At 34.1% G+C, this 13,878-nt stretch overlaps 3 protein-coding genes across 3 annotated transcripts in view; 2 read left to right on the top strand and 1 right to left on the bottom strand.

Annotated features, from left to right (window-relative positions):
* The first annotated feature begins 2,028 nt into the window (after window positions 1–2,028).
* Window positions 2,029–6,265, top strand: LOC107482956 (EH domain-containing protein 2). Its single transcript, XM_016103544.3, has 15 exons — window positions 2,029–2,228; window positions 2,320–2,468; window positions 2,558–2,615; window positions 3,092–3,147; window positions 3,234–3,276; window positions 3,367–3,434; window positions 3,887–4,000; window positions 4,156–4,258; window positions 4,384–4,433; window positions 4,684–4,812; window positions 4,888–5,139; window positions 5,237–5,316; window positions 5,444–5,570; window positions 5,709–5,852; window positions 5,934–6,265. The coding sequence occupies exons 1-15, from the start codon at window positions 2,168–2,170 to the stop codon at window positions 6,117–6,119; spliced, it is 1,620 nt and encodes a 539-aa protein (XP_015959030.1). The 5' UTR covers window positions 2,029–2,167; the 3' UTR covers window positions 6,120–6,265.
* A 2,079-nt stretch (window positions 6,266–8,344) lies between these two features.
* Window positions 8,345–10,496, top strand: LOC107482955 (tropinone reductase-like 3). Its single transcript, XM_016103543.3, has 6 exons — window positions 8,345–8,649; window positions 8,958–9,074; window positions 9,326–9,460; window positions 9,546–9,671; window positions 9,819–9,920; window positions 10,021–10,496. The coding sequence occupies exons 1-6, from the start codon at window positions 8,512–8,514 to the stop codon at window positions 10,168–10,170; spliced, it is 768 nt and encodes a 255-aa protein (XP_015959029.1). The 5' UTR covers window positions 8,345–8,511; the 3' UTR covers window positions 10,171–10,496.
* Window positions 10,497–10,500: 4 nt separating this feature from the next.
* Window positions 10,501–13,878, bottom strand: part of LOC107482953 (uncharacterized membrane protein At1g16860) — a gene marked incomplete in the record, with an annotated part of 3,833 nt that continues 455 nt past the window's right edge. Inside the window, 4 exon segments of the mRNA XM_016103542.3 lie at window positions 10,501–11,218; window positions 11,321–11,532; window positions 12,047–12,202; window positions 13,341–13,634. Of these exon segments, the coding sequence (XP_015959028.1) occupies window positions 11,026–11,218; window positions 11,321–11,532; window positions 12,047–12,202; window positions 13,341–13,634 (855 nt within the window).

Below are 13,878 nucleotides of genomic sequence, written 5' to 3' on the forward strand. Positions count from 1 at the left end.
TAATGAGTAATTATTTTATTTATCTTTAAAGTAGAATAATTATTATTTAAATTAAAATATTTATATTAGCATTTATCTTTTAAAAGATTTATTTTTAAATAATATTAATAGTTAAATTTGTCTATATTTTCTTATGATTCATGAATTAAAATTGATTTGAATTTGTATAATTTAACATAGGATAAAATTTGTCGTTTATTCTTCTTGATGATGATGGCAAAAGACACTATTATAAAAAATTATTTTTGTTGAAATCTATCTATGATGGTACATCTATTTTTTTCCAAAACGAAAATTTTTGTTATATGTAAAAAAAAAAAAGCCTCATGATATCATTCAAGTATTTCATAGTAGTATTTACTAGCCATAAAAATATTTTTTCAAATTGAAAGTTTAATTCTCACTAATAACATTGCTCAAGTAAAATGAGATTAGATGTTTCATATGAAATTCTTTTGAACTTTAGTATTATCAATAAATAAATATGCAATGTTACTTGAAATAACATTTAGTATTTGTCACCCGATAAGCACATTTCAATCCATATTAAACTCTAAAGATAATAGAAAATTCTTATTGTTATTTCTATGTTTCGAAAATTTATATATCCTCTTTAAGTATTTAAACAAAGTCATTAGTAATAACTTTTAGTATCTCTTAAAAAAAATATTTGTTAAAATTTTATTTCTAAGACATTTATGAAGTAAAAACATATGCATAGCAAATTATTTTTCTGGTAAGGTGGCCTACAATGAAATCAATAATTTGAATAATTAATTGATTGATATTAAAATAAAAAAGAAATATAAATAATGAATAAAAATTTGAAATTTAAAATAAAAATATTTAAGATGAAAAAAAATGAAGAAAAATTTTTAGTAAACAACGATTCAAACGTTAACATGAGAATAAATTGAATCAAATAATATATATTTAAATTAATTAATATAATAAATTAACTATAATTATTTGGCTCAATAAAAATAAGTTAAATTAATAAAAATTATCTTATAAATATGTCATGTAAAAATTATAACACGCTTAAAAATTATTAATCAAAATACAAATTAAAATAAAACTAATTTATTTATTTCAGTCAAATTAAATAATTAATGCAAGATTAATTTATTTTAGTCAAATTAAATAATTAATATAATTAGTTAATTATAGTTAATGTAGTCAAATAAAATATTAAATAATTTAATATTTGTCTCAATTAAATTAAGAATTAATTAATATATTTATATAAATCAAATAAAATCTAATAAATAAAAAATACCTTCAAAAATATGTCATGTTAAATATGCTATTATTTAAATTTTTTTTAATAATATGTAATTGACTTCTTTCTATCTATATCTGATTATACAACCATGACACTTGACAAAATAATAAAGAAAGAAAAATTTGAGGTAAATTTGGCTCTAAAATTAAACTAACTTTTAATTGTTTTTACTTTTAGATTATTTGATGAGATTTATTAAAATATAAAATATTAGTTTAGTGATAGTTATTTTCTTATTTTTAATTTTTTCTTTACAAAATTAAAAGTCCCCCTAAAATGACATGAATAAATATTAATTATAAATTTTTAATTTGTTTTCAAGCCAACTAAAAAAATGTAATTATTTATATGAAGATGAAGATAATAATAATTAAAAAATTATTAAATGATTTAACACGTCTTTATTAAACTAGTGATTAGCCACCTCAACAGAAGATAACATACAAGAGCGTTTTACATGTTGACCGTAATTCACTGACCACTCTCGTTACGCGTGCACCTCATTGGGCGCTTTAAATTCAAATTTTCAAAATCACAATTCATAAAACCGGAAAACTGAAAAGAGTGAGTATCCACTACGAACGCGCCCACCCTAAAAACCCAGCAAAAATCCATCGAACGGTCCACAATTACACGTGTCATCGCTTAAAAGGGCCCCACTCCCAATACCCAATCAAAAATAATCAACACCCAATAATTAATCGCAATCACGATCATCCCATCCCAATCCAAGCATCATAATCACATTGAGAAGCATGCAGCAGAAACAACATCACCTCTTATTTCTTTAGACCGAAAAGAAGAATAAAAAAGTATTCAGTTTTCTCTGCAAACTTCAGATTCCAATTCGAATTCAGATTCGCGAATTGAGAGAACAAGAAGATGACGCGTTCCAATGAGGAAACGAAGACGTACCAGGAATGGTTCAATTTGGCTGATTCAGGTTCGTTTTTTTCTTCACTCTTGAAATCGCATGCTCGTGCTTCTTCATTTTCAGCTTCTATAGTAAAACGATTCGTTTTGATTCTTCGCAGATGGAGATGGTCGTATCAGCGGAAACGACGCTACGAAGTTCTTTGCTCTCTCCAAGTTGTCTCGCTCAGAACTCAAGCAACTCTGGTCTCTCGCCGATACCAAACGACAAGGCTATTTGGGATTCTACGAGTTCGTTACTGCAATGCAGGTAATAATCATTTTCGTTTGTATTGATTCTGATAAATGAAACTGCGATTTGAGTTCCATCTTTTATTTATTTTTTCTTTCAATGAACAGCTGGTTTCGCTTGCACAAGCAGGGTACGAACTGAACTCAGATATACTTAAAACTGAGAGTAAGTTCAGATCATAATGCGATTTTTTATTTTTCGTGGAAAGTGTGTGTGATCATGTCCTCTTATGTGTATTGAAATGATCCTCCGAAAGAAAGTGCAGTAGTGTTTATTTTAACTCCTCATGTATAATTTAGATATTTGATCTATATTTAGAGAAGATGATACTCCGAAAGAAAGTGCAGTAGTGCAGTATTGATGAATCGTGAAATGAGATACTTGTGAAAAGCTCATTGTTCTACAAATTAAGAAAGTATTTGTGTTCACTATTTGAATATTTAGTGGATTCAATAAACAATGCACATTCTCCTTGATCTAAGAGTAGATTTCATTAACTTCGTCACTTTTGAGAAAAAATCAATTTAGTGATGCTTTAGATGCTATTATATGTTAGCTTCACAGACCCGAGTTTCTTGTGATACTCTTTTTTTTTTTAATGTTTTAATGAATTTAAATAATCCTTTCTCTGTTGTTTAAAGTTGATAAGGAAAATGTTAAACCTCCTGTGATGGAAGGACTTGAAGATCTAGTCGCAGTAAGACTGCTTTACCTTGTGCTTTATTATTATTAGATTAGATAATACTGTTTCTAATGATTCTTTACCCCCTTTTTTTTTGGCAGAAAACAAAGAGATTAATAATTAATTCTCCTCCTGAAATTAATGGTTAGATATATAATTTTATTATTTTTGTTTATTCAGGACTTACCTGGGTTTAATTATATGCGGCTAAATGATTTTACCGATGATTTGTAGGGCCCGCTCAGCCTCAGTCAATTCCAAAAAACCCGTGGTTTACTTCAAAATCAAAATCTCTAAAGAGAGTGAGTCTTGCCATGAATTCCATCTTGTGAAAATTTCATATTATGAATTCTATCTAGTTCAATTGGTTGTTGGCAATAGATCATGGATGGATCCAAAGTCCATTATTTTAGAGATGAACAGATCATTTCTCTTCATTTGATAGTATATTTCTTCTATAATTGGGAGTTGAGAGATCCTCCAAACTATTTATTCAAGTAACGATTTCATTATAATAAAGTGATTGACACAAGCTTGTGCATTATACTTCAAGTCCAACGAGCATGCTTTGGAACACATTCACAATGATTGTTTATAGTGAATCCATGTTTGTTGTTTTTCTTGCATGAAGATGAAAAATTGATGCCGGGTTTTGATATTGATAAAGTAGCAGTGGAGCTCTGCTTCCATGGTTTTGCTCAATTTTATTTGTTGCAAAGTGTACAGTAGTCATAATAGCTTCTCTTTTTTGTAGTTACCTCTCAATTCTGTAACATCAATAGTTGATGGCTTGAAGAAATTGTACGTTGAGAGATTAAAGCCATTAGAAGTCACTTATCGGTATAACGATTTTGCATCTCCATTGTTGGTAAGTTGCATCTGTGCACCCTCTATGTAAATTTGATGCTAAAATTTGTCCACACATGTATTAGCATTGTAATTGTAACTACCCTGCTTATCATTTGTTGCTGTTGTTGTGAATATATGTGTTGATAATAAAATCAAGATTATACGTGTTTACAGACCAACAGTGATTTTGATGCTAAACCCATGGTCATGCTTCTCGGTCAATATTCCACGGGAAAAACAACATTTATAAAGCATTTGTTAAGATGTGATTATCCAGGTTGGTTTAGTTCTACATGATGTAATGCCTACATTGTAACAATTCCTTCATTCATAGAATTGATAGAGGAAAATATATTACTGTACTAGTGTTGATACTATGTTAAAATATCTTTCTTTGTTCAGGAGCACATGTTGGACCAGAGCCCACAACTGATAGATTCGTTGTTGTCATGGTATAAAAGGCTTATTTTTGTTCTTGTATCTTCTTTAGAAGTTGTTATGAAGTGAAACAAAAAAAAGGCTATTTTCTTTCATTATGTCACAACAATTCAACAAAGTTATTTGTTACTTGTAAATTGTCAACACAGCCATTTCCCTTTATCCAAGCTTGGGATTGGTTATGTTAAACTTTGTGCATCACGTAGGCTGAATTTATTTAAGTTTTTCTTGTGTTAATGGAGCTTGCTTTCTTATTTAATATAGTCCGGGCCTGATGAGAGGAGTATTCCTGGAAATACCATTGCTGTTGATGCTGATATGCCTTTTGGTGGCCTAACGACATTTGGAGGGTCATTTTTATCGAAGTTCCAATGTTCTCAAATGCCGCATCCTGTAAGTTTTATTTACATTTTAAGTTTTTATGGTTATGTCATTCACTATCTGAGATTTTATTTTTTTCTATTTTAGCTACTGGATGAAGTAACATTTGTGGATACTCCTGGTGTCCTATCTGGAGAGAAGCAAAGGACTCAACGAAGCTATGATTTCACCGGTGTTGTTTCTTGGTTTGCTGAAAAATGTGATCTCATTCTTCTCCTATTTGATCCTCATAAACTTGATATTAGTGACGAGTTCAAACGTGTGATTTCATCTCTACGTGGTAATGAAGACAAGATCCGTGTGGTTTTAAATAAGGCAGATCAAGTTGATACTCAACAAGTAAGATACTATGAACGAGATTTCTTCTGGTATGTTGTGAATGCTATCTTCAATCTTTTTATTTATCTCTACTTACTTGCCTGAATTTATTTTAAAGCTTATGAGAGTTTATGGAGCGTTGATGTGGTCATTGGGGAAAGTGCTAAACACTCCTGAAGTTTCACGTGTATATATTGGGTAGGTTTCGTCTCCTCAAAATTTGCCAAATTATCTTCTTAATCTTCAATTAATTTGACAAAGTTTGTTTATCCAGTTAGTTTGATATTCTTCAGTTCAGTTAATGCTAAGTTAATGTTCTCTACAGCTCGTTTAATGATAAGCCTATCGATGAAAGCTTTGCTGGTCCTTTAGGGAGGGATCTCTTTGAGAAGGAACAAAATGATTTGCTTGCAGATTTGGTAGATATTCCAAAGAAGGCTTGCGATCGCAAGGTATAGTCACAAATTTTATACTATTTGCATGACTGGTGCAATCAAGAAAAATTATATATATTGGTATATGTATGTCACTCTGTGCTTGTAGATCATGTTTGCTTCTATTATTTTAACTATCTTAATGTAATGGTGCAGATAAATGAATTTGTCAAACGTGCTAGATCTGCTAAAATTCATGCATACATAATTAGTCATCTCAAGAAGGAGATGCCTGCAATCATGGGCAAAGCCAAGGCTCAACAAAGGCTCATTGATAAACTTGATGAGGAATTTGCAAAGGTATCTTTCCTTTCTCCTTTGCTTACTTTGGTTCCTTAATTTCCTTCTCTAATTTTACTATTTATTTATGTTGAAAAACAGGTTCAACGAGAGTATCATCTACCTTCTGGAGATTTTCCTAACGCTGATCACTTCAGAGAAGTTTTAAGTAGTTATAACATTGATAAATTTGAAAAACTGAAGTCTAGAATGATTCAAGCTGTAGATGATATGCTTGGATATGAAATTCCAGAGCTTTTAAAAAAATTCAGAAATCCTTATGATTAATTATTTTCTTTTCTTTAAAAGCTCTGAATTTAGATAAACAAGCACATTATTTTAGGCTTTCGTCTTCAAGAATCCCTAATGTTTGGGGATTTATTAATTGCCATTGTCATATATGCTTCTTCTTGAGCGTGAGATTCTAATGTTTTAACTTTAAATTCTTTATAAAAATTTGATTGGTTTCATTTTCACTCTCTAGTGTCAATATTTGCCTATTTGGTTTCAGTACATAGTAAAAGTTTGTAGAAAAGGGAGTTCTTATTTTAAAAAATTTCTAAAAACAATTCTATGACCTGTTTTATTTGCTTTATGACGGATGAAAGGGCACCAGCATATGAAGAGAGACTTTTATCATGTAGGCACTCACCCATAAAACATTGTAGTACTTTTAAAAGGGATAAAGGCGTCCGTAAATGGTGCTGATATGGAGCAGTAGCACTAAAATAGGGATGTTATCTAAGTATCTATTAAACTATCATCCAAACTTTCAGAGACATCTTTAAATTCAAATAGACTCTAAATTGGGCTGAAATATAGTCTTTGGAATAAAATACTAAGCTACAAATTGAATTTAACTGCAAATGATGAAGATAAATTAAATAATTTGTTAAGGTTATTTTTGGTATATCAAAATTTAACTATAAATACCTCAACATTGATTTTAAAAGAGTTCAGTTTGACCTCACAACTTACACGTGTGCATCTTGTTATAACTCGTATTTAACCAAGCTATATCACGGCCTATAACCAATTATATCATATAACAGTCTAAAATAAGTTGGTGATGGGCGTTGGACTCGCTTTTGGGAGGATGTATAGTTGCGTGGAAGATCTCTAAAAGATGTTTTCCGAAGCTTTTCTCTATTTCAAACCAGTGTGGGTCCGCTATAGGGGAGTGTGGTTTTTGGGATGGGATTGAGTGGATTTGGAACTTCCAATGGAGGCGAGAACTTTTCCAATGGGAGTTGGAACTCCTGAGTGCATTACATGAGGTTTTGATACCTGTAAAATTAGTTCAGAACAAGAGGACAGAGCGGTGTGGAAATATGATAGGAGAGGTATTTTTACAACTAACTCTTTTGTGCAGGTAATATAGGAGGAACTGATCCCAGAGGAGGTAACTAGCTATAGTTTCACCTGGATTATTTGGAAGGGGTTGGTTCCGCCTAGAGTGGAGCTGTTTGTCTGGTTCGTTCTAATAGGAAGAGTGAATACAAAGGACAGGTTGAGCCGGTTTGGAATCATCAGTCAGGACGATACTACTTGTATTCTTTCTAACAACGAGGTGGAAGATGTACATCACTTGTTTCTAGGACGTAATCACCGGTTGAGGTGCTTCTGCGCGATCGTTTGGAACTTATGGTTGGAAAGGAATAGGCGGATTTTTCAGCACACAAGTAAGGGAGTTGAAGAATGGTGGAGCGGTGGAGCGGTGGAGATCCCTTCAGTTGTTGATGGCTATGCCGGCGATGACATGGGGACGGATTTGTGTTGGTTTGTTTCTTTTAGTGTGTTTGTTTCTAGTTTGAATGACTTTGATTGCTCCACTACTATTGTGTTGAGCTGATTGCTTTCAAAAGAAAAAAAAAGTCTAAAATAAGTACATCACCTGTAAAGGTAAAATCTTTACATGAACACGAAGTTGATGTTATACATATAAACTCGTAAAAAGAACTTTGTTCACGTATTGATACGAGCGTCGAAATGTTTTTTACAAGCGTTCTTTTTCAGGTATAACTCATTCAACCGAAGTAGTGTCTGACACGAATCAAGAAGCTATAGATCAAGTAGCTTTTTACTAGACAAGAACAGGATCTAAATTTGTGTTCATATCCTTATGGTCCTTAATTACCAGGGCCAAAAATTTTATTAACAATTTTTGCTAGGAACCAACTTTTTTAAACTAAGAATCAGCCAACAAAATAAAACTTCATATACAAAACTCATTATATATTATGTTTACTATCATGATCGTAGTCAAAGACCTTGGCAATTTTTTTCCGAGCACTTTATAGAACTGTCAAAATCACATTTTGTTTTAATAGAAGACCCAAAATAGAAAGAATAGAGTGTATGCACAGTAGGTGATGATGATTGATGACGTGCATTTTTCTCTCGAGTCAAATAAAACAGTGAAAATGGCAGTATATTCATTTATGATGAGAACAAAAAATGGTGGAGGAAGTCGTGGATCAAATCAAATCGCCCATTTTTTTGAGTGTTATCCTTCATCCTTCCATAATGACAAGGCAGCAGTATCCACTACAGTGTTTAACTACCTTATCATGTTCATAAAAGCAAGCCTTGTCTCTCAGCTCTTTGTTGAGATCAAACTTTTGAAACCACTCACCATCTGTTTGTGTTTTTGTTGCTTTAAGAAAGTAAAACTAGAAAAATGGATGTTACAAAATTTGGCATGAAGTTTCAAGGTAAGGTAGCCATTGTTACAGCTTCCACTCAGGGAATTGGGTTTAGCATAGCTGAGAGGCTTGGCTTGGAAGGTGCATCTGTTGTAATCTCTTCTCGAAAACAGGTTTAACATTTTATCTTCTCTCACTTCTTATCGATTACTTTAATTATCAAAATAGAAAGTGTACAAGAGAAGTATACACGAAATGATGCATATAACATTCCTCTGAATAAGGGGACCAATGTGTAATAAGGGATTTGTAAGAAAAAATTTAAAATATATTAATAAAAGAAGTGTTGACGACCCGCCTAAACTTTAATCTATACATAGAAAGAATAATGAGAAAGTATTATATGACATTCATATGTTTCCCTTGTTATTATTGTTCCACCATGCATCACGAAAAGGAATAATATTGGACACTTTTGCAGCAAAATGTTGATGCGGCTGCAGAAAAGCTAAGGGCTAAAGGAATTGAAGTGTCGGCTATGGTTTGCCATGTTTCAGATGCACAACAGAGGAAGACCATGATAAGCAAAACCATACAGGTGGGGTTGAAAAGTTTCTTCAGATAATAAACTGTGTTGTATGATCTGTTTTTGCAATCTTGGTGCTTATGAGCAACATGTTCTATTGTTCTATTAAGGTTCCACAACCATGAATTTATATGTACTGTGTTGCTCTGGAAGCTATAGACTAAGAATTTGTTTAATCCTTTTACCTAAACTTAAGTCTTTGCAAAAATACTTGAAAGCTATGCTCTAAGAAGTGGTTAGTTAACATGCCTGGTTTGTTACAGAAGTATGGAAAGATAGATGTTGTTGTATCCAATGCTGCTGTGAATCCTTCTGTGGAACCCATCTTACAAACACAAGACTCAGTCCTTGACAAGCTCTGGGAGATAAATGTCAAATCCACTATACTTCTCCTTAAGGTAAATGAAGAAAAGGGAAGAAACAACAAAGTGTGAAAATATATATATACTGAAATTGCAAATTGTATGGTTATGGTTTACACAGGATGCAGCTCCTTACTTGAAGAAGGGTTCTTGTGTTGTGCTAATTGCTTCTGTTGTTGCTTATAATCCACCTCCTACTATGGCTCTGTACGGAGTCTCCAAAACAGCAGTTCTTGGACTTACCAAGGTATGTACTTGCCTTGCAATTGTTATTGCTATCAAAGTCAAATACTTTTTTCGATGCGTGAACATATAAATGATTGTTTGAATGATAGTGCATCAAGATTAAATTCTATCTTCTATATCTGCTTAAAGTTTTTATTCTTCTTTGGAGGCCTTGGCTAGTGAAATGGCTCCCAACACTCGTGTAAACTGTGTTGTTCCTGGTTTTGTGCCAACTCATTTTACTGCACTCTTTACCACAAATGATGCTACTGTAAGCGCACTTTGTCCCTTCTAGACTCCTAGTTTTGCTTTATTAAGTCTCCTATTTCCTCACCTGGAATGAGTTTTCTTTTTGTGTGGTACAACTACAGAGGGAAGATCTTGAAGGGAAGACGTTACTTGGAAAGCTTGGAAGAACACAAGACATGGCTGCTGCAGTAGCTTTTTTGGCATCAGATGATGCTTCATACATAACAGGAGAGAATCTGGTGGTTGCTGGTGGAGTCCCTTCCAGGTTGTAGACCAATTTTCCATCTTTTAGTGGACTTTGGTGGACCTCACCATCCCCAACCCCAAATTGTATTGCTCCTTGGATTCCCTGCATCCATTGGCAAGAAAAGTATTCGAGTATCATCTGCTAATGGGATTTTTGTGATCAAGTACCATTGGTGAATAAGTTAATCCAATCCAATATCCTTTATGTTGCTGAGGATTAAGTACCATTCCATGTGTTCCCTAACATGTATATGTATATCATTCCTACTTCCTGTCATCTTCAGCTGCCAAATTTGAGAACAAAAGACTAAGGATGTTTGTAAATGCAAAACATAAGAACTTATTTTACGCCAAAATTTATACAAGATTATCAGTGGTAGGATTGATGCTTCAATTTTACAGCTACTAACATAGGTCATAGGCTTAATACAACATACTAACTTGAAGAATACAGGTTAACACACTTGACATGTACCAAATATTTTAGCAATAGAGCAACTACATTCATGCTAGCACTAAACTCCAAACATGAGAGCAACTACTTCGAGCCCCTTCGGGCATATCTCCTACCTATGTACATAAAATTAAGCATAATAAATAAGACAATATGCAACTTCTTCATACACTGATATATATGACTCTCATACTGCTTCTACTTGACATTTGACCCTTCCTCAAGTGATATTAATCTGATTATATTCTGATTCTTATGACGGCTTCAGAGTCGTCTTTGCATCTTCTTCCCGAGCCAAATTAATGATCTACACAGATTGCACGTGGAAAACTAGTTGTTTAACCTGTAGTGTAGGATTCCACCATCACTAACTACATTTTTGGTATTAAGACATCAGTTTCCGTGGAAGCTTATTAGACAGAGGATGCTAAACGGGAATAACATCGGAATTTTGATTATCCTCACATGTCAGGATAAGACCCTCAACGTAGGTTGGCAAGAGGCAGCGGATCCATTGACAACCTGTTGAGACAGGTTCTGTGGAAGGAACAATCATGAGCACATTATCATGTCGACGCACAACTCCCATCACACTTACGGTGCTACCTTCTTTGATGTACCTATGCAGTATAAACCCCGAGTTTGATTTTAAAAATTCCAAAAGCAATTAAAAGGAAATTTTAACATATACAGGAGCACAGTGAAAATAGTAAGTCATGTACCCTTCCTTGAGGCGCATTATACGGTCATCGCTAGAGAGTTTACGGTCCCCAAGCCAGCCTAAGAAGTTCGGGGATAACTCTCTGTTGTCCTTTGTTACATCAACTACAGTAATTGGTTCCACAAAGGGAGCAACCTTGGCACCATAGCCTGCTTTCACTAGTGCTCTTAACCCAGACTGGAAGTCTGATATGTAAAAGTCTGCTACATATTTCTGCACACCAGATATAATAATTGTAAGAAGAAACACCTTACCTGGTAATGAAAAAGCCAGAAACTACCAGAATGTAAGATTCAATCAATTTACTGATGTTGAAGAAATAGAACAGAGTATATAAATTTAACTGACACTAAAAAACCACCATGCAGTTGAAGTCAACATAGTCATAGAACTTCATTACATACGCTAGGTTGCAATTACATGAGCATCTGGGTAGTTTTTTGCTATCCCTATTCAATAGTTTCTTTTTGTTCTTTTTTTTCTTTGGATGAAAATAGGTATCAATCTATTATTCAGAACTATGGACGTGGTGTCGGTTTATACATTCCCTATTCAACCTTAAAGTTAAATCAACATTATTTTGCCCCGTAAGCATTATCCGAATATTTCAGGTGTCTATCAACTCTGTACAACTGTGAGAGAGGTGTGACATCTCACTCTCAACAAATTATGCTAGACCTCAAATGAGTATACATAAAGCATTAATGAAGCAGTTGAACAAACTAACCTCAGAGTATCTAGAACCCCAAGTGAAGCAGCGGTGTTTAGGATTTGCTGATTTTCCACCAAGACCTTTATATTCATATAATTCAGTAGAGACATATACACATCTAGATATCCTTTGGTAGGATGACTCCAAAGGAATACTGCCACAGGTTACAACCTACAGGGAGAAATACGATATATATAAACATTTATTGGAGAAATTATTTCAACTCATTCCACCAGATATCAACATTAAAGCATCCGCATCTTTTATGTCACTTCAAATTTTCTCCAAAATTATAACATCGAATACTCGAAAAGCTAGAAGGATTCACTAAAGAAAAAGATTAAGGAAATTGAGCATGCCTAATAACATAGCTTAAGATTTCAGCCTGCCGCTTAACCAGAAAGCATTACAGTTGGAACAAAGAGAGAAAGGAATGGGACGGGAAAGCAAAAACGACAACTCAAATTTTGAAGTTAGTCAGAATATGAGCTTCCCTTAATGTCCCACAGCAAAAAATATCTAGCTAACCATAATAACTGGTTATCTTTGCAAAGAATTGTGATTAAAACACAATTATTTTGTTAACGAGACAAAAAGCTCCTCTGGAAATTTTGACTATCTCAGAAAAGTGAATATATGGTCCCCACATTATCTACCAGACTAAGCACAATAGAACATAAATGAACATTATGCAACATTATCCATGCCACCATCTACGCTGAACCATGTGGTCAAAGTGATGAAAAAAAACTCAAATAAGTTATGGACTAACAAAACGATTCCTCAAAATGCAAGTTAGCTCTGTTCTTTTCAGGATAAATAAAGCATATAGTTATTTACTAGTATATCTATAAGACTAAATGAATATAGAATTATTATAAATTATAAATCAGAGACTAAAGTTTACTAGCTTAAATTCTGACATTCAAGATTCCAGCAACCCCGGGGGCAGAGAAGTTTCAGCATATAAGACAAGTTCCAAAAACGAGTCACAATCACCAATAACCAATACCATACCAAAAATCCCATACCTAACAATAAATAGTTTCCCACCAAATGAGACAATCATTTGAAAAATAAAAAGAATAATAATAATACTTCAGTACTTCTAGTAATAGAGAAACAAACAATGTTAGCTAAATAAGAATAAACATTTTTGCAATCAGAAAGAGGAACCACAAAAATGGGGGTCTAAGACTAAAACATCAATATCATCCGTGAACATTAATGATTCATTTCATTCATTAATACCCCCCCCAAAATAAAAGAGATTAAGAAAACAAATCAAAATAGAGTTAAATGAAATTACCCCGGTAACCTTGACGTATTGTCCATCAATGGCGCCTCTAAGCTCAGCATCAGGGTACCTCTTCACAAACCCTAACAACCCTCTTCTTCCCCAAACACAGTTCCAAACAGTCAAAGCCACCACCGGAACAATAACCGCCGCAAGTGCCACCAAGATCACAAATTTCTTCACCGCCACCATCAAGAACACCCCAACCAGCAACCCCATTGCCACCACCACCAGGAAAACCCACACCACCGCCCGAGAAACCCTAAACCCAACCTTCACCTCCTCCGCCAAGCTCGTCACGGCCGACCTCCCGCCGAAGGCGCCGCTGCCGGAGCACCCGTCTGGTCCAGCTGACCCGAACGCTTTCCAATCGGGCCGGATCCTACCGGGCCCGATGTGATGAGCCCCGTTGGAAGCGCCATCGGGCCCGAACCAGACGATTTCCGGGTCATTGGGCCCGAACCACTGTTCCTGCCAACAGTGCCCGAGTTCGGCCCGGATCTAACCGACCCACTGTTGTGCTGCGAAGATGACCGAGAGGGCTTGGCGT

Source organism: Arachis duranensis, chromosome 4, assembly GCF_000817695.3.
Source record: "Arachis duranensis cultivar V14167 chromosome 4, aradu.V14167.gnm2.J7QH, whole genome shotgun sequence".
NCBI classification, from domain to species: Eukaryota; Viridiplantae; Streptophyta; class Magnoliopsida; order Fabales; family Fabaceae; genus Arachis; species Arachis duranensis.

What these genes read in the sequence shown, in the direction of transcription:
- LOC107482956 (XM_016103544.3), top strand. Translation starts at nt 2,168, where the DNA reads ATGACGCGTTCCAATGAGGAAACGAAGACGTACCAGGAATGGTTCAAT. An exon ending in AGATATACTTAAAACTGAGA is followed by an intron (nt 2,616 to 3,091) that starts GTAAGTTCAGAT and finishes TGTTGTTTAAAG; the next exon opens with TTGATAAGGAAAATGTTAAA. An exon ending in AGAAGGCTTGCGATCGCAAG is followed by an intron (nt 5,571 to 5,708) that starts GTATAGTCACAA and finishes GTAATGGTGCAG; the next exon opens with ATAAATGAATTTGTCAAACG.
- LOC107482955 (XM_016103543.3), top strand. Translation starts at nt 8,512, where the DNA reads ATGGATGTTACAAAATTTGGCATGAAGTTTCAAGGTAAGGTAGCCATT. An exon ending in TAATCTCTTCTCGAAAACAG is followed by an intron (nt 8,650 to 8,957) that starts GTTTAACATTTT and finishes ACACTTTTGCAG; the next exon opens with CAAAATGTTGATGCGGCTGC. An exon ending in TTACCACAAATGATGCTACT is followed by an intron (nt 9,921 to 10,020) that starts GTAAGCGCACTT and finishes GTACAACTACAG; the next exon opens with AGGGAAGATCTTGAAGGGAA.